The sequence below is a fragment of the Carettochelys insculpta genome, chromosome 26 (genome assembly GCF_033958435.1).
Source record: "Carettochelys insculpta isolate YL-2023 chromosome 26, ASM3395843v1, whole genome shotgun sequence".
NCBI lineage: Eukaryota > Metazoa > Chordata > Testudines > Carettochelyidae > Carettochelys > Carettochelys insculpta.
In genome coordinates, this window is record NC_134162.1 from 15,953,953 (window position 1) to 15,981,662 (window position 27,710).

The window sequence follows — 27,710 nt, forward strand, 5'->3', positions numbered from 1 at the left end:
CAGTGAGTACTATTAACTGTAACCTTATGAGACAGCTGCTCAAACATAACAAAAGGTGGAGAGACTAAAAAAGAACACGTTTGCCTAGCTCATATTTAACCCAGTTGGAAAAGAATAGGCAAGAGCCTGATCCAATGCCCAATAAATAAACGAACGGATTACCATTGACTTCATTCGTTTTTGAGTGAGAACCTGGAAGAACAAGCAACTATCATGAGAGCTCCTCTTCCTTAATATATGTTCATCTGGAAAGCTACCAGAGATTCAACAATGGCCCCGTGGGCAGCACAACAGAGCCTTGTCAGTGATGACCAGTATTACAGGAAGTGTTTTGTGAGGTGAAATCTGACCCTTGCAGCTTCTTTCAGGCTCTTCTCTCAGCCTCAGGAAAAACCACCTCAAAACACCTACCAAGTGTTTGCGAGGACACCGAAGTCTTTGCTATATGTGTTACTATTGCCAGTTGGACTAGCAAAGAGGAAATAAATCGGATTTCCATGGTGGGTAAATTGTTTTCTACCTGTCAAACTCATTAGCTTGCCTTAGTAAATCTCATCAAACCATGAGCCTTGGCAGCATTAGAAATGAATGTTTCATGTTGGGGCTATTTCAATTAAGGGGTCCTCTGCCAGTCAGTATTGCTGGCCAAGTAAATATTCACTTAGAATTTGGAAAGAATCTTCAAATATACTATAAAACTTATTCCTTTACAGAGGAAGTGAATGAAAAATATTTAGTTTCAAGCCAAGAGTAAGAGTTGAGTGTATTGGATCTGTTCGATGTGGAATGGTGAGGCTTTTAATAAATAGTTGCTTCTCATATTTAGGTACTTTTCTGTTTTTCTTAGGTCCACCCTCACCTGCTAAAGCTGCGAAAGTGGTGAGTATTGATGTTGTTCGGTTTCTGTTTGTGTTCAGTGCTGATGGATGGACTTGGTTTTTTCACACTCAAAATAAGAGATTTATGGGTCTCCACAGCAACCAGTTAACTAACTTACTCATCCCTGAGTTATTTTATATATTCAGGGACAGGTGTCCTCTGCCAGACTGGCATGGAATGTGCTAAAATACACATCTGTTGATTTCTGTACTGTTTGTACAAGATGCAGGGAATTCTGATCAGCTGTACCAGGCTGTTTGTGGCTTTTAGTCGTCCAGTTACATTCTGCTTCTCCACATCTTTGGATGGGGCTTTTGCTTGTTACCTTTGTAAGGAAAAAATTTCCTATTTTTCTCTTTCATCAGAAACAGGCCTCCAGTGTATCTGGTGAAATTGTATTTACCCTCTACCTCACGGGAGTAAGTGAGATCACTTCTAAGGATCACAGTTTATTGTGCACGTCACGTCAGTATACGGAACTGTTTCTCACTACGTTGACAGTGATGGTTAATAGGGAGAAAGGGAAGCTACCTTTGTGTGCCCTGTCTAGAAACTCGAATAACTTGATTATTGTGCTTCTGCCTTTAGAGAAGTGCAGGATTTTTCATATTGATAGACATGCAAGAAATGAAGCAGCCTTGAACACAGCTGTGAGCTTCCTTTTAAAGTACCAACATCATTTAAAAGAGAAGCTGAATCAGTCATCATTCACTGTCAAAGTAGGATAGTAACAGAATAAATAATTTTGTTAGTCTTTAAAGTGCTACATTTCTGCTGTTTTGTTTTGTCAAAGTAGGAATCATTTCCAGGTTTAGTGAATCAGGGAAGAACAAGAAAGGTACAAAGAGCTTGATTGTGAGGTTGCAGATAGCTTTGGTGGCTTGCAAGTAAACACCACATTCTGACTCCAGTATCTTCATGTTCCTGAGTCTGACACTTAAACTACATCTGAAAACCATGTATGAATTTAAAAAAAGTAAACCCCTAATAGAACACCTGCCCTTGTACGTACTTTATGCGATTTTCACACTCCAGTCTGTCACCCTCGTCATGATGTCTTTGTAGGAGTCAGTTTTGATTAAAAAAAAAATAAAAAATAATCATTTGCATTGCTACCTGGTGAAAATTAATGTCCCTTGTAAAAGCTGGCAGGGTGGCTGTTTGAAAGGAAAACTCATGTTTCATTTTTCTCTTCTAATTGCATGCGCTGTGTGTTCATAGCTTCCTTGAGAAGTTTGCATTCTGCTTTGAAAGAATTTTGTTTTGTTTTTTTTACCTATGGGAAATCTCCAAAAATAAACTTCTGTGTTCCCCTCTTGAGTGCATAGTTTATCACCCTTTACTATTAGGTTTGAGTAGGCATGCTGTATTTCCCAATGTCGTGAAGGTGTCCTTGTTTCTGACATTCATTGTTGTTGGAAAAGATTGGTTGACTAGGGATGTCTTTGATTTAAATTGGATTTTGTGGAAAGAAAATTCTGTTTCCTCCAAATCACTAAATGACCTCCTCAAGGATTGAGCTCTCAACCCTGGGTTTAGCAGGCCAATGCTCAAACCACTCAGGTATCCCTGCCCTCTTCAACAGCCTTTCACATAATGAAATACACTGGAGAACAAAGAATAAAGGTTAACAGGGAACCTTATGTTTTTATGTTGTTGAAGAGACTGCTTTTCAGCATAGGGTTCATTAAAACCCATAAATGCCCTTCTAATGGAGGTAGAAAAAGCCTTCCGGAATTATCATTTCAGCAAGAAGAATTCTGCAGTGCAGTTCACTTCATTTTAACAAATGCTCCATTCCCAAGGTATAGAAGTAAATTCTTAGCCATGTTTGCACTGTACAAGTACGTTAATTCATGTTTAACCTGAAGGCAAGACTGTTGCTGGCAGTTAATGATAGAGATAACAAGAATGTGTCAGCTCTCCACATTTAAAAGGGAACATATACTGCAACAGCAACGAAGGGTCCTGTGGCACCTTATAGACTAACAGAAGTTTTGAGCATGAGCTTTCGTGAGCACAGACTCACTTCATCAGATGCTGGTCATGGAAATCTGCAGGATAAGGTATAAATAAGCCTTTGTTTAAGACTGTGAATGGCTGGCTAAATAGAAAAGCAGCTTCCCCTCCCTTGGTGTTCACATCTCCAGATCAACTGCTGGTAGTGAGCCTCACCCTTCCTGACTGAGCTAACCTTGTTATCCCCAGCCTTGCTCTGGCTCATTTATACCTGGCCCTGCAGACTTCCATGACCAGCATCTGATGAAGTGAGTCTGTGCTCACGAAAGCTCATGCTCAAAACTTTTCTGTTAGTCTATAAGGTGCCAAAGGACCCTTCATTGCTGTTACAGATCCAGACTAACACGGCTACCCCTCTGATACATATACTGCAAAACATTTGCTAATTTAATTCCTTAACAGAAAAAAGACTGATGAAAAGTTATTTTCCAGATAAAAACTTTTCAGTTTAAAACACCTGTGGGTCAATGTCAATATGCTATATTGAGCACATGTAAAAATGCTTAAATAACATTATAGTGCATCAAAACAAAACAGCAGAAATGTAGCACTTTAAAGACAGACAAAATTATTTATTTGGTGATGAGCTTTCATGGGACAGACCCACTTCATCAGATCACTCTCACTACCAATAGAGACTGACATAATTATGGAGGACTTAAAGAAAAAAAATTGCAATAAAAACTGACATAGGAGGATGAGGGGCGGGGGGATATTAATTGTCCTGCCTGAGATAATTACAAGCATCAAAGGAAGGGAAGCAGTCCTTGTAATGCGTGAAGTAATTGATTTCTCTGTTCATACCACATGTTTGTGTCGAACTTGAATGTTAATTCCAACTCACAAATTTCTTGCTCCCATCTGTTTTTAAATTGTTTTTGCTCCAGGACACAAGTTCTCAGGTCTTTAACAGAATGGCCCACTCCACTGACATGTTCACTGACTGGCTTTTGTGTATTGAGTTTTTTGATGTCTGCTCTGTATCCATTTATTCTTTGGCAAAGGTTTTGCCCAGTCTGTCCAATGTACATAGTGGCAGGGCATTATTGGCACATAATGGCATATATAATGTTGCTGGAAGTGCATGAGAATGGTGTATTTGGTCTTGTAACTAACATGGTTGGGTCCAGTGGTGGTATCCCCATAATAAATATGTGGACAAAGTTGGCAGCAGGGTTTGTTGCAATGAAAAGTTCCAGGATTAGTATTACTGTGATATAGCCTGGGATTGCTGGTGAGAATATGTCAGGTTAGGAGGTTGCCTATAGGAAAGGACAGGCCTGTCACCTAGGGTCTTCTAGAGTATAGCCTCATGATCCGGAATAGGTTGTAGGTTTTTAATGATGCGTTGCAGGGGTTTGAGTTGGGGGCTTTAGGTGATGACAAGTGGTGTTCTGTTACTGATCATCTTGGGCCTATCTTGAAGTAGCTGGTTTCTGGGTATTTGTCTGGCCCTGTCAATTTGTTTTTTTACTTCTCCCAGTGGGTAATGAAGTTCTATGAATGCTTGGTAGATGTCTTGTAGTTTTTGGTCTCTGTCAGTAGGATCAGAGCTGATGCTATTTGTAGGTAAGTGCTTGACCTATAGATGGATTGTGTGGTGTGTGCTGAATGGAAGCTGGAAGTATGTAGGTAAGTGTAGCAGTCCATGGGTTTCCCGCAGAGAGTGGTGTTGATGTGACCATCAGAGATCTGTACTGTTATCCAGGAAATGTGTTGCTTATGAGGAGTAGTCAAGACTGATATTGATGATAGGATACAGGTTGTTAAAATCTCTGTGGAATTCTTCCAGAGGCTCTTTACCATGGGTCCAGATGATAAAGATGTCATCGATTTAGCGTAAGTAAAGGAGGGGTAATGGGATGAGAGCTAAGGAATCATTGTTCTAAGTTGGCCATAAAAATGGTAGCATACTGTGGGGCCATGCAGGTTCCCGTAGCAGTGCCGCTAATCTGGAGATATAAATTGTTACCAAATTGGAAATAATTGTGGGTGAGAACAAAGTTATGTCGGTCAGCCACCAGATTTGCTGTGGTAACATCAGGGATGGTATTCCTGACATGGTGCATGTGCAGTGGCAATTACCCTGAATAAAATCAGATGCCCAGTGGCATTCATTCTCATTGTGAATTAGTGCAGCTTAAAAAGGCCAAGATTTTATGTCTGTAGACGTAAAAAATTCTTAAACTATTGAACCTTCTGGAGTGTTTTCTTGTGCTCTCAAAAGGGCAGAGCTGAATCTGTTCTAACTTTGTTTATATTAAAACACACATGCCCTGCCATGCGGAGACAACTTACGTTGGGTTTCTGCCCAGAGCAAATAGTCGTCTTGCTATATATGCCTTTTGAAATGAGGATTTGAAACCATGGCGATGCCTGCAATGTAACTTGTGTGTAGTACTCTGACTCCTTCCTGCTCTCATATTTAAGAGCGGTTTTAAGTGTTTCAGCTTTTTTTTAACTTTATTTTCATTCCTCCTGAATAATTTGCCTCTCATTCAGGGTGATTTTCTTCCGAGGATGAGGTGTTTGTTTAAAGGGCTCTTGAGTGAAGGCAAAATAGCAGAACCTGGCTTCCATATAAAAACAAAACCTCAGTTCTGTGCTAATGAATGCTGAGCTTCTGCAGAGGAGCTAGAATAGAGCTGTAGATTTTAAAATTTCTAGGGTGCAGCAAATGGATGAAACTGTGAGCACTAATTTAAAAGAGACCATTAGCAACAAACTCAGACATCAGAAAGTCAACATTGTGACTTTATGCTTATCCCTTGGCTTCCTGCTGCATCTCAGAGTTCTTTCCAGGATTCAGATTCTAGAACAGGTGTGCACAAACTGGTGGGGGCCATCCCCGGGGGGAGGGGGTCATGACATTTCAAAAGAGGGGTGCAGCACAAGTGGCTTTTCCCACTCCCCCTGGGAGCCCTCCACTGCCTCCCTATAGCTTCTGTCCGCAGCTGTTCTCGTGTGTTGTGCAGCGTGCCTCACTGCTGGCAGAAAGCCATCTTAATTTCTTGTTCTCTCCTTCCCTCCCTCCCGCACCTGTGGGGGCCCTCTCTTGGCTCATCGGCCCACCTCTCTGCTGTTTCTGGTCCCCTTCTCACATTTTGCAGAGGCTGCTGAGTGGGGATAAGCTTTTACCAGCACAGCCCCTTGTTTCAGCTTTCCAAGAATGTCCAGGCTTTTTTTTAAGTGCAATTTTGTTGAAAATGGGGGGTCGGGACAGGGAGCTGTCCTCCCCCACCCCCAAGCTGGTTTGGGCTCTTGAAACAGGAACAGGAACTGCCTGGGACTTCTGGAGTTGGGAGGGCTCTTTAAACAGTGTGATTTTTAAATTTTAATACTTACCTGGGAGGGCTGTGGAAGGTGGCTTTTCAAACATACTTTACCTCCATCTGTACAGTGGGTATTCTCTCTCCCATTGTGTGCATCATCCTTGCACCATTGCAGTTTGTTGCCACCTCACATAGATTGGCACGTGCCAAAAGGGTTTTGTTTTTCATGTGAGCATAACAGAAATTTTCTTAGCCAGGTGGGGCGGCAGCTAATTGCAGGGACCGAAAGGGGGGCCAAATGTAAACAACTTGCTCTCCGTTTTCTAGAACATAGGTAGATATTTGTTTTCTCCAGTGGAACTCCATAGCTCAGATGTTTTGAGCAAAAAGTCCTCAATCTACTACTGTGTTTTGTTTGCGGCAGTTTAGTCAGTTCCAATTAATTACAGATGTTACATGTGTTAAATATCCATTTCTTTTGAAAACATGTTGCTGCTCAGGAGAGAAAATGGCCGAGAGCGTTTCTCCTTTTCTAGTGCACTAATCCCTTATTTTCTGGTGAGATTGCTTTAGTGTAGAAAGTACTCTGTTGCCATTTTCATGCAGAAGGTAAGTAAGAAAAAGCCACAAAACTCCTTACCTCCATGCTGCCCATCTCTACACTGATCAGAGATCAGCACCTGCTTTGACAAGGTGCAAAGTTTCAGAACACATACTCCAATTGTTTTCAGTTGTAAATGCCAAGTTAACCTACTTAATGATGTTTTCCACCTTCAGATGAAACAAATGAAATTAACATAGTTCAGTGCCCTTCTGAAAGAAGATATGTTCAAAAAGACCACTTTAAAAAGCTCATTAAGAGTCATATAAATTGATTGTATGGGGCGGCCTAAGCTATGGACTCAGAACTTCCATAGTGTGGAAAACATGGGGCCTGCTGGTTAGTTATATTTTCCACAGTTAATGATTGCATCAGATACATATTTGGAAAACTGACATTGGTGAAGAACTTAAATTTTTTTTTTTTTAGTTTTCTGATGCTATTTGTCAGTTTCGAATGAGGAGGACCAGCACAAGGTGACCAGACAGCTCTCTGCTGCCCACCTGTAGTATTCTGCAAACCAGAGTTTGGAAGGTGTCAGCCTGAAAGATGATCTGGGATCATCTGGGAGAAAAATATAAAAACCTTACCCTTTTCATATGTTAAGTCCTTTTATTGACTTTAGTTGTATGTACCAATTAATGCTTTCACACAAGGAACGTTACAATATAGGCAATGTACCTGGGAAATGACATAACTGTGCTCATGTACTGAATATGACCACTTCAGCTATGTTGTTTCCAGGCCCATTCTCCGGCAGAAGAGTTGTTGTTTCCTCAAATTTTGAACAGGCTGAACAGAAGCATACAGTGTATGAAGCCCATGTCTTACTGAGAGTTGCTGGATTGAACTTGAGTAAATGTTGTTGCTGTATGCTGTGTATTACAAGCTGACTATTTTACTTGGTTTTTTTAACGTATTTAAACCAGTTTATTTACAGGTTTGAATTTAACAATACCTTTCTTACTCTGCTATTTGTGTTTCAGAAAACTGATAAGCAGGAAAACTCAGGAAGCTTAGAGGCTATCAGTGATTCCATTCCACAGCCGATTCCATTTCCACCTGCTGCTGTGAGGTCAGGCTCTCCGAAACTAGATCCTTCAGAAGTTTATCTGAAGTCTAAGACAATATTTGAAGATAAGCGTAAGTACACAGACCTCTTATACTGGGGATATGCTGTAATACAACTGGATGTGTTCTGTATTTCCTTCTTGGGTACCCACTTGAAGACGGAAGTCTGAAGCTTGGTGCTCTTCAGGGCATATTCAGAAAGAATATGAAGAGGTAAAATAAGCTTAGTATTTTGTGTGATTATATCCTAGCTAATGATACCATTGAGACCAAAACTCAGTACTCTGTTTACGTGTATAGCATAGCCTGCATACTAGCAAAGATTTACAGTGTTTTAGAACAAATGCAGACACAGGACTGCTGCCTAATTTGACAGTAAACACTGGATGAACCAAAATCATGTGGTATGGTAGATATGCCATATAAAGTAAATCCAACTCCTGGAAGAATTTGTGGGGATTCAAGTACTCGCAACAACAGCCAGTCAGGAATGCTTTATAGTAAAAGGGAGGGGGTGCTGCCTCAGCAAATGGGCTGCAATGTGAAAATAAAAGGTTGCAGAACTACACATGATGCATAGCAGTTTCACCAGAGACCAAGGGCTTGTTGCCTGTGAATTTATTGCTGTAAACAAATATGCTACAAATGCAGTGTTTCAGCCATACATTTATATAGTGTTTAAGAAGAATGATGTAAATATGCTGGTAATGGGATTTGCATTGTTTGTCTGAAAGATTGGTTCTGGATAAAGCAATAATTTCCATGCCCAGAAAAATGTCCTTTCCCTAAGCAGGTGGCCTGGAGTACGGAACATCTGTACTAAATGTTAGCCTGGTACCCCAATAAGCAGCTTCTTCCTTTCTCTTCATTTTAGTACATCTGACTTGAGAGGAAAATTAACCTTCACCTTTTTTCCCTGGATAAACATGTATTACCCAGTGATAAGTTTGATTCATGAAACTGGAAATCAGTAGTTAGGTTCTCCAACACTGACCTTATTAATATTACATAACTGTCGACAACATTTTATTACTGTTACTCCCATTCTTTCTGTCCACACTTCTTACAGTTTTTCAAGTACGAGCTTCGAAATTTGACTTTACTTTGACTATAGAGAGGCTTCTCACATAATGAAATAATCAGAATCATTATCACTTAATAAAAGTACAACTTCTAAATACTCAGTGTTTTGTTATGTAATAATTGAACCGTAACTTCAATGGCCATAGAGCAGAGCAAAAGCGTATCTGGAGGAAAATGTGTAATTTAACATTGTGGGTTAGATCATCATCAACCACCACCATCATGGGCTCAGCACCATTGGTGTCTGATGCCTCTCTCACTATTTTCTTCCATCTTTCCCTGTCCAGCGAGGGGTGGCTTAGTTTCTGTAGACCAGCTCCACACCAATCTACTATATCTTCTACCCATTCTGTGTGGGGTCTGCCTCTCCTACTTGAACCGTCTGTTATGCCGAATATCAGGGTCTTCATCTTTTTGTTCGTCATTCATTCTACAAATATGCCCAAATGGCTGTAACTTCCATTGTATAACCTTCTGTAATAGGTTCTCTTTTGGCTGTATCTTCCTATATAAATCTTCATTGGTGACCTTCTGCACCCATCCTGTTCTCGGGATCTTTCTATAACAACCTTTTTTTGAATCTTTCGTTACCACCCATGTTTCACATCCATCCAACATGCTGCTGAATGCCCGCATTTTCCAGATGTTCAGCTTTGTTCCTAAGTTAATAGCTTTGCTTTTCCATATCTTATCCATCACCTTCAAACTCACTCTTGCTTTCGCTATTTTACTCCCCATTTCCTACTTAGTCTTGAACGTATGTTACGTTGCTCCCCAAGTACGTGAACTTCTCTACTTCAGTCCCATCTACACAGATCTGCCTTCCTATTTCCTTATCTCCAAACACCATTGTATTTGTTTTATCGATGTTCATAATCAGTCTGTTCTGCTTCCGTTCCTCGTTTAGCACTTGCACCATTTTTGCAGGCTTCTCCTCATCTTCCTCAATGATAACTATATCATCCATGAACCTCAAGTTGTTTAAATCTTATCCCATGCACAGATATCCCTTCTACCTCTTCCTTGATCTTGTCCATCGTGCACTCTTGTTGTGTGATGAAGATACTGGGCAATATCAGAGATCCTTTTCTCATACCATTACTCATTCTAAACCAGATTCTCAGCTTTCCTCATGTTCTCGCCTCTGCATTGTCATTACTATCCTTCAATAACCATATCAGTCTGCTATCCACTCTGTATGACTCTAACACTGCCCAAGTCACTTTCTAATCTGTTTTGTCAAGTGCCTTCTGAAATCAACAAAGCAAGTGTATATGTTCTTGTTCTTTGATCGAGCTTTATCCTCTACCAATCTTAGCGCCAATATCCGCTGTATGGTACTCGTATTTTTTCCTGAGCCCTGCTTGTTCATCCCCTAGATGTTCTTTTGTCTGCAATCTTAGTCTCTCTGTCAGTATCATCATCAGCACCTTGCCTAGATGACTTGTTAGGGTTATTGTTCTGTTGTTCTTGCACTCCAGTGCACTTCGTTTCTTGTGTATTGTCACTTGCATGGATCTTGTCCATTCCCTAGGTGCCTTCCCTTTTTTCCATGATACATTAAATAATGAGTGTATTTCCTGAATCCTACTTTCTCTGCTATATTTAATCATCTCTCCCGTGATCTTGTCATTTCCAGATCTCTTGTTGTTGTTTAGTCATTTCACTGCTCTTTTGACTTCCTTCTTTGAAATCTCAGTCTCGCTCTCAGTGCTCAATGGAACTATCTCTTTCAGTTCTTCGATCAGTCTCTGAGACACTTGGGTCCAACTGTGCTTTGTAGAGAGAGGTGCAATGTCTTGTTCATCGCTGCACAATCTTCTTGTTTATGAGCAGCCCTTCGTTCTCATCTTTGATCACTATCTGCTTCAGCTGCCACTTCGTATTAATATTCCTAATCATTTTATACACCTTCCTGGTCTTACGTTTGCTGTAATGTCTCTCTATATCTTCACACTGCTCCTCTAACCATTTCGCCTTACCCTTTCTGGCTGCTTTCCTTATCTCATTGCATTCCACCCTGTCAGAAATATCCCTTCTGATTTTCAACGCTCTCTTCTCTTGGACCAGCGTCAGTGTTTCCTGCATAATCCACTTCTTATTGATCTTGTCTTCTTCCAGAACAGTCTGCTCACTTACTTCTTCTATCACTGTGGCTATCCCTTTCACTCTATCGAGGTCTTTCTGTGGCCTCATTCCTAATGTTCTCTTTGAGCACTGCTCTACGCATGCCCTATTTCTTCCTCGCCTAGCCTCACTATGTCTTTTCTTTTCTTAAACTGTCTTACACTTTCTCTTGAGTATTATCTTGACATTTGTGATCACTAGACTGTGGTCCAAGTCTATATCAGCTCCTTGGAAAGTTCAGCACTGCTGTGCAGATGTTACCCATCTTCTTCTTATCAAAATCATATCTATCATGTCCTTAGACTTAGAATCATAGGGCTGGAAGGGACCTCAGGAGGTCATCTAGTCCAGCCCCATGCGTCAACCACGAGCAAACCCCCCCCCCCCCAGGTCATCCCAGCCAGGACCTTCTCAAGTCAGGACTTAACCTGGAGGGATGGTGAAGCCACCACCTCTCTAGGCAACACAATCCAATGCTTCACCACCCGCCTGGTGAAGTAGTTTTTCCTAATATCTGACCTACAACTCTTGCTCTTCAACTTCAGACCATTACTCCTTTTTGTCCCACCTGACCCACCTGAGAACACTTTCTCACCCTCCACTTTAGAGCTCCCCTTCAGGAAGTTGAAGGCTGTTATTAAATCACCCCTCAGTCTTCTCTTCTGTAAACTAAAGAAGCCCAAATCCCTCAGCCTCTCCTCATAGGCCTTGTGCTCCAGCCCCTTAATCATTTTTGTTGCTCTCTGCTGAACCTGCTCCAGCACATCCACATCCTTTTTATACTGGGGGGCCCAAAACTGGACACAGTATTCTAGATGCGGCCTCACCAATGCCAAATAGAGGGGAACAACTACTTCTCTAGATCTGCTCAAAATGCTCCTCCTAATGCACCTTAGGATGCTGTTAGCCTGTTTGGCTACAAGGGCACACTGTTTACTCATATGCAGCCTTTCATCCACCATAACCCCTAGGTCCCTTTCCATCATACTGCTGCTGAGCCAGTCAGTCCCCAGCCTGTAACAATGCTTGGGATTCTTCTGCCCCAAGTGCAGGACTCTACACTTCCCCTTGTTGAACCGCATCAGATTTCTTTTGGCCTGATCCTGCCATTTATCCAGGTCACTCTGGATTCTCTCTCTACCCTCCAACATATCTACCTTTTCCCCCTAGTTTTGAATCATCTGCCAACTTGCTGAGGGTGCAATCCAGTCCCTCATCCAGATCATTAATAAAGATGTTGAACAACACTGGCTCCAGCACCGAGCCTGGCAGCACTCCGCTTGAAACTGACCGCCATCCAGATATTGAGCCATTGACCACTACGCGTTGGGCCCAACTGTCAAGCCAGCTTTCTATCCATCTTATAGTCCAAGGATCCAATCCATATTTTCTTAACTTAGGGACAAGAATGTTGTGGGAGACTATATCAATAGCTTTGCTGAAGTCAAGGTATATCACTTTCGCTGACTTCCCCATGTCCGCAGAACCTGTTGCCTCATCATAGAAGCTAACCAGATTGATCAGGCAGGATTGGCCCCTGGTGAATCCATGTTGGCTGCTTTTGGTCACTTTCCCCTCTTCCAAGTGCCCCAAAATGGATTCCTTGAGGATCCCCTCCATTATTTCCCCAGGGATTGAGGTACGGCTGACCACTCTATAGTTCCCTGGATTGTCCTTCTTTCCTTTTTTAAAGATGGGCACTATGTTTGCCTTTTTCCAGTCATCTGGGATCTCTCCCGATCTCCAAGAGTCTTCAGAGATAATGGCCAAAGGTTCAGCAATGACATCTGCTAATTCCCTCAGAACCCATGGATTTGTGTACATTGAGTTTTTCTCGATAGCTCAGCACCTTAATCCCAACCATGCAAACACAATGGTAGAAGGTGTTTTCATCTCTGAAGTAGTGTTAGAGTGACAGAGGTCTGCAGGTTTCTGGTTACACTTTTCACTCCTGATGCTGGGAAGATAATTTCACTGAGGACTTTGTTCTGGTAAGAAATGTCACCATCTGACCATTCTGTTCTGTCCAGTGAAATGCTCTAAACTTATAATTGGTTGTCAGCTGCGCTGACTAAACAAAATATAAATCTATGGGGTAACTGTAATCGTCTATATCTGCAAAAACAATGAGTCCTGTGGTGCCTTGAAGACAACAGGTTTATTTGGGCATAATGTCTTGTGGGTAAAACCCACTTTGTCAGCTGTAGCTGACAAAGTGAGCTGTATCCGTGAAACCTGATGTCCAAATAAATCTGTTAGCTTTTAAGGTGCCACAGGGCGGCTCCTGCGCGTCCCTCCCCCCACAAAGATATAAACACATTGTGATCACCTTTCCAATAATCACTTGTAACCTCCTATCAACTCTTCATATTACTTGGTCTTTACTAGCTCCAAACACAAAGGATTTGGATGTTTTCCTGCGAAAACAGGAGTCTGGATTTGGTTTCCGTGTGCTTGGAGGGGATGGACCAGACCAGTCAGTAAGTGAACTTAATCCATTACCTGGACTTTGGGAGCTTGTGCTGCAGTTCTTGTAATGTCTTCTTTATGCCATAGTTTAAATTTTTTCCCCATCTTGACTTAAGAGGGTGAGTTTCATTTCCATCTTCATCATAAATTGCTATTTGTATGTTGATACCATAGTCACCTTAAACAGATGCAGTATGTTTTTATACCACTTCATTCCTGGTTCAGGTTGCCTTCTCAAAATGCTTTGAGAGCTAGTGTGCTGGAAATTGGTTACCAGCGGGCAGTAGATAATTGACAATGGAAGTCAAAGATACTTTGGTTCTGCCTTTTTAGCTTTAAAGAAAAATAACCTTCAAAGTACAATTTCACATCATCCAACAGAATGGGAAGGTGGTAGGGTTGGATGTTAGGAGAGGACCTACAAACATTGCTTATTCAGTTGATGACATTCATGATGTTTAGTTGGCTGGAGAAACTTGGGGCAAAATCCCATTTGCTTGGTCCCCATGCAGGCTGAACAGTCACTACTGTCACTCAATATTCAAATGCTGCCTGATTAAAACTCACAGAATTTTGGTTCAACGAGGAGCTCATCATCTAGGGGACATCCTTCCACAAGTTCCATTGGGAACTCAGGTCTGTTCTAGCAACTTGAAAATAAGTACTTCAGAAGTCAGATGTTGAGCTAAAGCTTTAAAAAGGATAAACAAATTGACCAGGCTGTCCTTTTATATTTATTGAGGAGCTTGGCTAACTTATATAATTATTCAGTGATCAGACAATTCCTTTTCAAAGTCAGCAGTTGTTGGGTTTCTGCAAGTGTCACTGGTATACTCCTCCGTAGCAGCACTGGTATCTTGATGGAGAGAAAAGGGCATCAGTTACAAGCACATTTAAAAAGTTACGGTTTAGATTCGATTTGGGAAAAAAAACTTCTCTGTTTGTTTGGCACTTAACTTGCCTGTGTTCCTGCCGGTAGTGCAAATGTATTGTATCTGTCCCGAGAGATCTGAATGTGGCTTGGTTCTCAATAGAATGCTGATGAGGAACAGCAGCAAGGACCAACAGCAGTAGTTAATGAAGTAAGTTGCGAGGTGGAGCTTTTTGGTGTGCTGTGTGAGATCAGATTTTAAAAAGAAACAGTTCTGTTTAAAAACAGGGATTTAATCCAGTGCCAGTGAAATCCAACAGAAGGAGATAAAATGGTTTGTTACCTTTCTTGCCTTTCCTTTTCATGCTTGATTTCAGTCCCGCTAGGCTCTGTCACTTTCGGTTTGTCTAGAATCTATCTTGGCAGCAGTAATTCTCCATCGAGCATATACACACTCTAATTGTTTTGTCCTGAGAACACTCTCAAAGATGCAGTTGGCACCAAACCTTTGCACGCTATAGCATCGAATCTTAGTAATAGAGTTGGCACCATTGCATGCTGGTAATGCTCATTTCAGTCAGTTTAACTGGGAAATAAACAAGTGGAGAGGCCAGAAAAGTCACCTTCCACTTTCTCTGTTACCATCTTGCCTATGTTACTGTATATCAGAAGGGAAGGAAGCAAGCAGAAGACTATAATCTTTTAGTTTTTATAATCCATTTGCCTCTGGAGGTTAGAGTTCAGATATGGTATTTAGGTCATTGGTTAAGATTTTTGGCTTCTTTCTAGAAAGCTGCCACAGCCTCTGCTTAAGAGGGGATTTTCTGACAAGGATTACGAGGGTGATATGGATAGATGCAGATTGGCAAAGACAAGAATGGAAATTCGCAGAACCCCTGTTCATGCTGTGCTTCGTTCTATGGAATTTTGCTCTGCTTTGCACTTGCCGAGGTACAGCTTCACCCAGAAAAGTAGAACTCGGTCCCTGAGCAAGTGGCAATGAGTGTTTCCTCTACCACCATCCTTCAGAGGTTCTAAAGCTTTGGGGATAGAGAGAATGAGAGAGCACGTCCTTTCATGTGAATTTAAAATGTGTTCTCTGTTCACTTTGGTGCTCCAGTGCCATTGGTTTTCTGACTTACCTTTAAGGAAAGGAAGAACCGTGTGCTTTGTCTAGAGGATATAAGCCAGTTTACCTTTTTGTCTTCTACTGTTTTGTGGTTTTAGCAGCTGTAGCTGTGTTGGTAATAGTCATAGCAATGCCCTGACTGCAATGTGGAGCTATGAGCAATTTAGGATCATCACTCTGCTCATTTCTATACATGCAAATGATGTTGGCCTTCTGTGGCTTGTGTAAATTGAAATGGAGAAAATTTTTAAAGGAAACCCTGTAGAAAGATCCTCTTTATTTGGGGATTGAGATATTACACAGTCTGTTCTACACCCTCAAAACCAATGATTACGCTCCATTGACAGATATACATTGGGGCCATCATTCCACTGGGAGCAGCAGAGAAGGATGGTCGACTCCGAGCTGCAGATGAGCTGATGTGCATCGACGGAATCCCTGTTAAAGGGAAATCACACAAACAGGTTCTGGACTTAATGACTAGTGCTGCACGCAATGGCCAGGTGCTGCTCACTGTCCGGAGGAAGATCTTCTTTGGCGGTATGTGACAGGTGTCCAGACTAAATTGAGTTACACTAGATTTGTCAGAGACTGGTAGAGTGGCCATTAGAGCCCCTTTTCCTGGACTTAGTGTAAAGGAATGTTTCTGTGGACACAATCAGATAATTTTTGTGAAGCTGGACAACAACAACAGAACGACCTAGATCAGGAATGAGCAGAGTCCTAAACTGAGTGTCAGCTCTCCTTCCATATGAATGGGGTGAAATAACATTGTAGCAAGAAAATACTGTTGGAGTAAAGAGGGTGGGGTTAAAAAGCGGGGTGCCCATTTGGTGTGGGGCTCTGAGAATCCCCATCTGAGATAGATACCCTCTTGTTCTGTAGTGCCTGGAGGATCTGAAAGTACTTCAGAAACATCAGTTACTAACGCCACTTGCGGCTCTTTGTACCTCAGCAGTAACACACACACCTCCTTTCTGCATTATGACACGTTACATTCTGAGGTTTGTTACAATTTGTGCAGCAAGTTTAAGTGCATTATGTAGTTAAAAGCAAAAATTCATTTGGTAGTTAGAGCAGCCTTGTGTAGGCAATTTGGTGGCCATGGAATTTACAGATGCAGAAGGATTGTTGTGCAGCTGGGCTGTCACTGACCATGTCATTAGTAAATCCTATTGCCTTTCATGGCTCTTGCAGTCAAGATAACTATAATCTTATAAATTTAGAAAAAAATACAAAGCGTATCACTTTCATAACATCTTCCATTTCACTTTCATGAAGACAGGAAGCAGCGTGACCTAGGGGGCTATGTATGAGCATGTGTGCCTTAAAAGGTCCTAAATTCCAGTTCCAAGCCTGTTGATGTACTGTGCATTTTGACAAATTGAGTGACTTCTGGGTCACTGTCTGTAAAATTGGGATGATATCTACTAGCACATGGGGGTTTTTAGTGAGTTAATATAATCCTGGTGTTTCTACCAGGTGCCACAAAGAAACCAGCCAAACCAAAATGGGCAGGGATTCAAGTCACAATGACCTTTTATGCCTGTGTATTTGTATGCAGATTGCAGCCACTTCATGAGCCCATCTTTCTCATTTTTTGTTTCAAGTGAAAATACATCAAGTATTAAATTAGGTATTATCCACCTGGTAACTACAGCTGTATTATATTGGTGCTGTACCTGGTGGCTGCTGCCAGCCTGTCATAGCACTGTGCCAGGAGAGCAGATTCATCCAACCACAGGAAGAGGCCACTTAAAGGCTCAAAAAAAGATGAAATTAATCACAGGAAAATAAGTTTTCTGTTGTTACATCTCCAGTTGCATTACCTCTCTGGTTGATTTTTGACACTGTAACATGTTCCTGAAAGAGTGACTCTTATTCACAGATCTTGAAAAGCTTACCTGGCTTTATCTGCATCAGGGCCAGTACTGCCTCTGGGCTCTGTTTATTTCTCCATGATTTAATTTAAAAGGAAAGAAAGAGAAATCCCATCATTGCACATCTTTATTTTACTCTGAACTTCCTGATGTGGCCTACCCTCACAGAAAGTGCTTCAGGGCTGGGATTTTTAGTTTTCCATCCAAGAAGCTGTACTTCAACGTTTGAATGGCTGTTTAAAGTATTGGTATGCATTTTAAAATGAATAGTTGACTTTCTCTGCAATGAAAATAACAGTAGTTCCATTTTAAGGTGAGTTTGTTATAGCTTGTGCTTACACCAAACAGAAAAAACAAGCAACTAAAGAGACAGCCAAGGTGAGTTTAGCATTAAGGGCATCCGCAGCTGAGCTCTCTGCTGCCTCTGGGCAGCCGTACACCAGAATATTCCCTTCTGAGTTAGAAGCAGAGGTGAAAGTGAGCCAATAGGACCCAGCAGCATGACCTAGGGGGCTATGTATGAGCATGTATGCCTTAAAAGGTCCTAAATTCCAATTCTGTCGTTGACGTACTGTGCTTTTTGACAAATCAAGTGGCTTCTGGGTCATTGTCTATAAAATTGAGATATCATCTACTAGCACGTGGGGGGCTTTAGTGAGAAGGTTCAGGAATCTGGAACGATATGCCATACCAGTAAGCTATTTATTTGTAGCCAGCATGGCATACTGGAAAGACGCCCCCAGCCACTCCACAAGCTGCTTCTCAGGAGAACAGGATGTTGGGGGTCTGAGTTGGAGTTGTACAGCAGCTGGAGGAGCTGCCAGAATTCTGCTGATTGCATGCTGCTGCTGCCTTTTCCAATGGTGAAAGGAGCAGAAACCCCAGCCCCACCCCTTATGCTTCTATGGAGCTGCATCTTTTCCTGTTTTGTACAGCAGCCGCCTCATAGGAGGGCAAGGCTGGAAGTGGCACAGTAGCTGATGTTGTTCTGCTCCTTCGCCTGTGTGCTGCTGCCCCTTTCCAGTGGGAAGGAGTAGAAACACCACCTGTCCTCCAGTAGGGCTGGTGCTGTATGCAGCTGGAGGAGATGCATGATAGAATCATAGAAGAGTAGGACTGGAATGGACCTCGAGAGGCCATCAAGTCCAGCCCCTTGCCCTCATGGCAGGACCAAGCATTTTCTAGACCATCCCTGACAGCCATCTATCTAACCTCTTCTTAAATAGTTCCAGTGATGGAGATTCTACCACCTCCCTTGGCAATTTGTTCCACTGTTTGATCACCCTGACAGTTAAGAACTTTTTCCTCATGTCCAACCTGGACCTCCCCTGCTGCAATTTAAGTCCATTGCCTCTTGTTCTATCCTCAGAGGCAAGGAAGAACAAGTTCCCTCCCTCTGAAAGTGAAGTTACTTACACACACACACACCCCCCTTGGGAGGTCATCTAGTCCAGTCCCCTGCCCTCTTCGCAGGAGCGAGCACCATCCCTGACATCTATTTTTCCTAGTCCCTAAATGGCCTCCACAAGGATTGAACTCACAACCCTGGGTTTAGCAGGCCAATGCTCAAACCACTGAGCTGTCCCTCCCCACTTCCACTGATGCCACTGAGTGGAAGTGTAGGGGGTGGGGGGTGCTAGGGGTTCCTCTCTTTCTCTGCTGGATGGGGCAGCAGTGTCCCACAAGAACTGTGGGATGGGGAGTAGAGGAGAAGAGTGTGGTGGTCCCAAGCCTCGAGCAGGGTGAAGTTCCATGGAGATCATGTAGCTCCCCCTGAGCTGTTGTGCTCCACGTGCTGTGAAGAAATAGTTACTTTCACCACTGGTTATAAGTGCATATTGCAGGATAGAGTTGGCAAACATTAAACTCTCTCTGCATACACATTCTTAAACCTCTGTAGCCATCTTGGCCTAAAATGTAAATGACTCTACCCTGTGGTCTGATTTCCTCTGGTTTCAATTACCTTGTTAATCAGCCCTTGGGGAGGGGAAGTGCTTCTCTATTCTGTTAACAGTCGATTCTGTTTGTCTTTGTAGATACCCAGCTCTATAGCTGTCTTACTGATTCTACCTTATGCTTTATTTGTGTCGTATTTGTAGTTGAGAAACAGCTGGAGGACGAGTCACCACACCTGCCCATTTCCACTCAGAATGGATCTCCCCAGCTGAGCCGGGTAGAGGTCACAAGCAGACTGTCCCCAGAGGCCTATGATGTCCTCCTACAGCGGAAAGAGAATGAAGGGTTTGGATTTGTCATCCTCACCTCAAAAAACAAACCACCTCCTGGCGGTAAGGGCTGAACCCTGTATATTGACGTCGCCTGCTCCACTGCTGCCAGACTGTGGGGAGATGAATTGGTTTAACTCAATTTCCTTCTACCAAAGCTGCAAACAGTCAGTGTTATGCATGTGTGACAATTTAAGAGGGAGCAGGGAAGACATTCATTACCAGTACTGGGCAGGGAGAAGAAAAAAATATATTGGTGGGACCTGATAACTTCCAGGGTGTGTAAGGTGCTCATACTTTGATGTGGGAATGGATACACCAGTGTAGTCGAGAATAGATGCAGGTAAACAATTTATTCACCATTCATTTGGGAATACACAGTTTAGATTAGCTTGCCCATTTTTTTTTTTTTTTTTTACTACCACACAACTGGATGCAGAGAAGAAATATATACACACTTTACACTCTCATGGCAGTAGTGCCCAATAGATAAAATCATCTACAGTTTGGATCTGCCTCATCCAGCACCCTCAAGAACTGACCAGTCCTGAACAAAGGAGTTTGCCAGACCAGGGAAAGTAAATACCAGCCCCTCTGCTGGTGGTCTATGGGCACTCCTAAGGGGCCACCTCTTTCCAAGCCACGCTCCTCTCATAGCCATCAGGCCCAGCACCTGGACTCTCATCACAGCCTTCGCTCATGACTTCTGCTGGGCTCCCAGCAGTCAGCCCAGAGCAGAGAGGTTCATTGTGTTCTGGGTAGTTAGTGCATGGATAAATCTCTCGCTGATAGAAGCATAGTTCCAAACTTAAATCTGTGACATCCATTCAGGGTATATAGCTCCTTACTCAGGTCTCTGGCTTCTCAGGTCTCAGTACTTCAAAGAGGCAGTGCAGGAATCACTGTCAGAAGAACATTCTGCATCTGCCTTGTGACATGATAGGAACCAGAAGTATTATCCTTAGAAATGTAGCGTGTCTTAAGTTTCTTCATGTGGATTTGGCTGGTGGATTGGTTGCGTAGATGAACAGTGGAGTGGACCAAGTGAAAATCATAAAGTATTTTGTAAGTAGCAAGAGGAGACAAGCAGCTTGAGGGAGGCATCTGAAATTCTCTCTAATGGGAAAATCTGACTCCTAGTACTAGATGAATTTAAAAGTAGCATCGAGTCCTCCTCAAATACATTTTATATTAATTATGATCACAGCTGTCACGTTCCCAAGGCCTGGCCAGGTAGGTAGCAGTTATCATACCTCTGCAGAGACAGATATTCCTCCTGCCTTTCAAAAACAGTTCTTGACCTTATTGAGTGATCCCACGCGCACATAATTTTGGCCAAAATTTGTGTAGTGCCCCTTTAAAATGAAAAGAGACATACGTATGTCTGTCCGTCTATAACTAGGGTTGACAGCTTGTATTATTGCCCTTTATGAGAAATGGAGGGATGGGTCTGGGTGTCTCAGTTCATAGAGAATGAAGAACTTCAAGCTGGGCTGAGCTTTGCAATGCAAAAGGGATGCTAGTGGATATACCCAGGTATGTGGCAAATTACTTTGTTTTTCCCACTGAGATGTCAATACACACATCTATTACCTTTGTGATCTTCAAATACCATACTTAAATTGTTTGTCCCATGCGGTGTAACACTTACCCAGTAAGTGCCCTAATGAGTGCTTTTGGAGACTATTACTTGAATATTTGCATGAGCAAAGGGTTTCCCTTGACATTGACACATTTTACGCAGTTTACGTTTACGCAGTTTACATTGAAGTTTTGCTCTGCCTTATTTCTCTGTTAATTATACTATGAGAAAAACAAAAATGCAGACAAAAGCATTGACTGGAAAAAAGTCTCATTTTGTTGTGTTTGTGATAGATACTTTGTTTTGAAATGATGTGAAGACTTGGCTAAAGCAGAATATCTTTAATGTTTAAAAGAAAGTGTAAAGTATCAGTGAAGATTGTGAAAGTCAGCATTGGTGGAGTTGAATATTACTACAGTGCTAGCTCGATATTCAGATGTTGACTTCTGTTTTATAAAATCAGTTGTGATAGTAACACTTGGGACAGGAGCTGTCACCCTCTGATGGGTTATTATCGTGCCGTGTGTCAGAAAACTACCTATTTGGATTGATTTTCTGTTGCCTTGTCAATGCTGGATGATGATGATGATGATAGCAAAATGATTAATAAGCAGAAGTCTAGTGTGCAGTATTGCCTTGTATACAACAGGAGAATAGCACTGAATGAAATCAGTTTTTCATGGGAAATAGCGGAAAATAATTGAATCCCTATTTCAGCATTGGAAGTGCTAAGGTGGCAGTCCAGGCTCTTTTTAATGCTTGTAAACAAGAAGCATTGGCATATCAGTGTATTGCATTGGGCCGGAACCTCTTTGCCCCATCTTATGTAAGAATGGCCATAGTGGGTCGGACCAATAGTCTGTCCCACAGCCCTCTCCTCTGAAAATGGCCAAGCCAGATGCTTGAGAGGGGATTAACAGAACAGGGCAGTTTGAGTGATCTATCCTCTGTCATTTTCATCCCAGCTTCTGGCAGTCAGAGGCTCAGCTCATAGATCATGAGCTAGAGACCCTGACCATCTTGGCTGATTGGTCATTGATGAAGCTAGGCATGCTCAGCTTATCTAGCTCTATTTTGAAGCCCTTGCAGTCTTGGCTTTCACAGCATCCTCTGGCATAGAGTTTCACAGGTTGACTGTGGTGAGCAGTGTGAAGTAACACTTCCTTTTGTTTGCTTTAAATCTGCTGCCAAACAATTTTATATGGTGACCGTTTGTTCCTGTGTTATGAGTTGGTGTAAATGACACTGCCTTATGCACTTTATCCATACCATTAATGTTTGTACAGACCTCTATCCTATTTCTTCTCAGTCCCGTTTTCTCAACTAAACAGTCCTAACCTATTTAATATTTAATTAAATATTTAATTAAAGCTATTTAATATTCCTTGTCATTTTTGTTTCAGAGAGGTAGTAGTCCCATTAATCTTTAGATTCACAAAAAATAAGCAGTCCTGTAGCACCTTAAAGACTATTTACTGATTTATTTAAGTAATGAGCTCCCATGGGTAAGATCCCCTTCAGATTTTCTCTTTACTTTTTCCAATTCTAATGTGTTTGTTTTTTTTAAGATGAAGTAGCCAGAGCTGCATGCAGTATTTGAGGTGTGAGTGAACAAGGGATTTACATAGTGCCATGATATTTTCTGTCCTAGTCACGATTCCTATCCTAATGCTTCCTCACATTGTTAACCTTTTTGTCTGCCGCTGCACGCTGGGCAGATGTATTTGCAAAAAACTATCCACGATAGCCATCATTTTATGTGTATATAATTGGGATTGTTTTCCAGTGCACATTACCTTGCACTTAGCAAAACTGAATTTTGTCTCCTATTTTGTTACCCAGTTGCCCAGTTTAATGAGTTCGTTTTGCAGTCTGTTTTGGACTATCTTGAGTAATTTTGTGTCATCAGCAGATTTTACCACCTTACTGTTTGTCCCCTTTTCCAAGTTGTTTACATACATCTTAAAATGAACGCATGGCGAAGTAAAAGTGGGATATTTTATACCAGCTATTTATCCTAGATATTTTTATACCAGTATCAGTAGCATCCTTCAGTCTACGTAGACTATGGATCACGCCCTTTGTAGTTCCATTTGGGATCATCATTTGCATCGTCAACTGTGACTGTGAAGGCCCACACGAGAGTGACAGTCCTTGCTGCATGTGTTGCATGTGTAATGGGTGTCTGGCAGGTCCTTACTGCGCTTTTTGTGGGCTCACTTCTCCTCTGCTAGCTGTCTGATCCTCATCTCACCCTTCTGAAGGCCCTTATGTAGTTCCTGCCTCCATCTGCTGCGACTGTCTGCTAGCTCCTCCCAGCTGTCCAGCTCGATGTCTACCTCCCTGAAGTCCCTCTTGCAAACATCTTTGTAGTGCAACTGGGGATGTTTGGGAGGTCTTTTGCCAGAGGCTAGCTCGCCATACAGGATGTTTTTTGGGATCCTTCCATCATTCATCCTGTGGACGTGGCCAAGCCAGCAGAGCCGCCGCTGCCTGAGGAGGGTGTGCTTAGTTGGGATTCCAGCTTGCTGGAGGACGGCAGTTTTGGACACTCTGTCCTTCCATGATATTCCAAGGATGCGCCTGAGGCAGCGCAAGTGGAAGATGTTCAGCCTCTTTTCCTGGCGAACATACAGGGTCCAAGACCCATTGCCGTAAAGGAGGGTGCTGAGGATGCAGGCTCTGTAGACTTGCATTTTGGTGTGGGTGTACAACTTGATGTTATTCCACACACTCTCGCTGAGTCTGGACAGAGTTGTGGCTGCGTTTCCGATCCTCCTATTTAGCTCAGTCTCCAGTGACAGGTGTCGGTGATGGTGGACCAGAGGTAAACGAACTCATGGATGACCTCTAATGTATAGTAGTCAATGCTGATTGATGGAGGGTCAGCAATGTCCTGAGCAAGTACGTTTGTCTTCTTTAGGCTGATGGAGAGCCGGAAGTCCTTGCATGCTTTGGAGAACCGATCCAGCAGTTTTTGAAGCTGGTCTTCTGTGTGTGACACTACAGCAGTGTCACCTGTGAACACCATATCTCTGATGAGGACTTCCCACACCTTAGATTTAGCTTTCAGCCTTGCAAGATTAAACAGTTTCCCGTCAGGTCTTGTGTGCAAAAAGATGCCCTCTGTTGAAGATCCAAAGGCGTGTTTAAGGAGGAGTGCGAAGAAGATCCCGAACAATGTCAGAGCAAGGAAACGTCCTTGTTTTACGCCGCTCCTGATGCTCAAAGCATCCGATAATGTGCCATCGTATTGGACGGTTCCTCTCATGTCTTCGTGGAAAGACTGGATCATCTTGAGTAACCGTGGCGGACAACCTATCTTGTGGAGCGGTTTGAACAGTCCATCCCTGCTGACCAAGTCGAAGGTCTTGGTTACGTAGATGAAGGCAAGATAGAGTGGCTTCTTCTGCTCCCTGCATTTCTCCTGCAGCTGCCTCAGAGAGAAGACCATGTCGACGGTAGATCTCTCTGCGCGGAATCCGCACTGTGATTCAGGATACACCCTCTCAGCAATCTTCCGGAGTCTGCCGAGGATGACGCGAGCGAACAGTTAACCAGTGATGCTTAAGAGGGAGATTCCACGGTAATTGTTGCAGTCGCTTCTGTCTCCTTTGTTCTTATACAAGGTTACGATGTTAGCATCGTGCATATCCTGTGGAACCTCTCCCTCTCTCCAGCACAGGCACAGTAGTTCATGTAGGGGTTCCAGGAGAGTTTCCTGTGGCACACTTGATTACCTCTGGTGGTATACCATCCTGGCCCGGAGCCTTTCCTACTGCAGTGCTGTCGATGGCTTTCTTCAGTTCATCCACAGTTGGTTCCTGGTCCAGTTCGTCCATTACTGGTAGGAGCTCGACGGCATCGAGGGCTGTATCGACCACAATGTTCTCACGTGAGTACAGCTCGGAGTAGTGCTCGACCCAGCACTCCATCTGTTTGGCTTTGTCAGCGATGACTTCACTAGATTGGGATTTCAGAGGTGCCATCTTGTTCTGGGTGGGTCCTAATGCCTCCTTGATGCCCTCGTACATTCCCCTGAGATTACCAAAGTCAGCACTGGTCTGGATGCTGCTGCATAGCTAGAGCCAGTAGTTGTTGGCACAGCGCTTGGCCGTCTGCTGTACTGTTTTTCTGGCTGCTCTGAGTGCTTGCAGGGTACTCTGGCTCTTCTTCCAAACACCGACAAGGGCATGTGGTAAATTGTATCCCTCAGGTGCTGCCATCTGGATGTCACATTGGTAGCCCCAGGGCTGCTGCACAGATTCTCCTCGAGGGTCTTTCTGAACTTTTTGGCTCTCTCTGAGTTTGCTGTCTTTCTGGCATCAATGTGGGGCCTTCCAGTTGGTTTAGGGTGGTACAGCTTCTTGGGAATCACCTTGAGTTTGGAGCAAACTAGCGAGCGATCTGTATCGCAGTCAGCACTGTGATAGCTGCATGTCAAAAGGACGTTTTTGAGGTTATCACGTCTAGCGATGACCACATGTAGTTGATGCCAGTGTTTCGAGCGTGGGTGTCTCCATGACACTCTGTGCTGTGGCTTGTTTTGGAAAAATGTGTTTGTGATGCACAGATTGTGGTATATGCAAAGTTTGAGAAGACGCTGTCTGTTTTCATTCATTTTACCCACGCTGAAGTGGCCTAAGCAGGAAGGCCATGAGTCACAATTGGCTCCAACTCTCAGATTGAAGTCACCGAAAATGTACAGTTGTTTGAGAGCAGGTATTTGCACTACGGCAGCACTAAGCACATCATATCTACCTCTCCCCCTTGTTTTGTGTCATCCGCAGACTTGCCGAGGGTGGAATATTTAACTTGTTCTTTTCCTCTTTTAACTTCTGAACCTACCTCATTGTCTCCAGAATTCAGTATGTAAAGCCTCCAATCACCACCAGCCTTGTTGGTGAAAATGGAAACAAAAGTCATTAAGCATTTCTCCCATTTCCACAGATTGTGTTTTTTCCTTCTTAATTGAATAACTATCTTACCCTGTCCTTGGTCTTCCTTTTGCTTCTAATGTATTTTTAGATTTTGTTTTCTTGTTGCTCTCTGTCTTTAGCTGGCATTGCAAAGCTTTTGCCATGTGCACGTGGTGGATAGTGTCTACCTCCCAGACTCACTGTCATCGTCCGCACAGCCTCCTTGCCTTTACTAGAAGCAAAGGTCACAACCTAGTGAGCCCTCCTCATCATTGTCTAGTTCTCACTTTGGGGTGAAAACCCCTCCATTGTCCTGGTTTCTCTTATCATGCAGCGGCTTGTTGAGGGTTGGGGGAAACTTTGCTACTCCATGGTTCCATCCTAGGGACCATCAGACAGCAGCAACAGACAGGGTTTTCCCTACTCCCAGTCAGGCAGCTTCTTCTCTGGGCCAGTTCCCCAAACACTCCCTCTCAGTACCTTTCCTCTGGTACCTGGAAAGTCCATCCTACTCCTGCATGATACTCTTTGTCCTCAATTCTCACCCATTGCACCTCTCTACTTGAGGCTCCCACTCTCCCTGCACCTTTTAAACCCCCAGCAAGTCTTAAGGGGCAGCAGGTGCCTGCCAGGTTGTGCTGCACTGGTCTAGGTCCTGGTTACTGGTTACCTTCCATTCGAGTGCAGCAGCCAGCTGGCCTGGGTCTATCACACTAGTTTGAGTTTGTTCTATGCCTTGACCTTTCTGATTTTGCCCCTGAATATTTATCTGTCCATTTATCCTTTGTATCTTGACTTAATTTTCACTTTTTGTAGGACTCCTTTTTGATATTTAGCTCATTGGGATCTCCTGGGTAAGCCAGGGTGGTCTCTTGCTATAGTGTCTATCTTTTCTATGCAGTGGAATAGTTTGCTTTTGTGCTCTTAATAACATCTCTTTGCAAAACTGCCAGTTGTCTTCAGTTGTTTTTTCTTAGTGTTGCTTCCCATGCAAACTTACCTACCAGTGCCCTGAATCTGTCAGTCTGCTTTCCTGAAATCATTCTTTATTTTGTTGTTCCCCTGCTTCTGTGCCATGGCATGTTACCTATTGGCTGCAGTCCTTTTAAATCATGGCTTGTAAGACTTGAGTTTTGTCTGGATAGGTAGCTGCAGTGGAGCCCTATAAATGTAGTGCTTATGTACATCAGGTGACAAATCTGAAAATACTACTGATAGTTTGGCTAAGGAATTTTAGGGTGTTAGATGTTGTTTAAAGCCACCCACTTACCCCATCAATCATGTGATATCTGGCAAGTCTGGGCTACAGGATCCTTTGCAGCTCTTCACACGATGGCTGTCTCCTGAAAGCCAGAGATGGATTTTGACTGGCAGTGGTGAAAGTTTCTTATCAATGTCACCTCAAGGATGTGATTATAGCCATGTGGCCTATAATTGCACACCCAGAAATGGAAGGAGGTATGGTAAGAAACTTAACCACATTTCATAATGGCAAACTTTAAAATCTTTGAAGAACGGATATGCATAAGTAATGTTGTGTTTCCTGTAATCTGTCAGCTTGATGCACCAAGTAACCACTTTGG

At 42.9% G+C, this 27,710-nt stretch overlaps 1 protein-coding gene across 5 annotated transcripts in view; it reads left to right on the plus strand.

Annotated features, from left to right (window-relative positions):
• The window catches only part of MAGI3 (membrane associated guanylate kinase, WW and PDZ domain containing 3), a 194,052-nt gene that overhangs the window by 143,575 nt on the left and 22,767 nt on the right, over window positions 1-27,710 (plus strand). For all 5 annotated transcript variants that reach the window (XM_074977889.1, XM_074977890.1, XM_074977892.1 and 2 more), the window contains 5 exons: window positions 848-879; window positions 7,758-7,914; window positions 13,441-13,532; window positions 15,869-16,061; window positions 19,501-19,689. In XM_074977889.1, coding sequence (XP_074833990.1) covers window positions 848-879; window positions 7,758-7,914; window positions 13,441-13,532; window positions 15,869-16,061; window positions 19,501-19,689 — 663 coding nt within the window. The remainder of the gene's footprint in view (window positions 1-847; window positions 880-7,757; window positions 7,915-13,440; window positions 13,533-15,868; window positions 16,062-19,500; window positions 19,690-27,710) is intronic.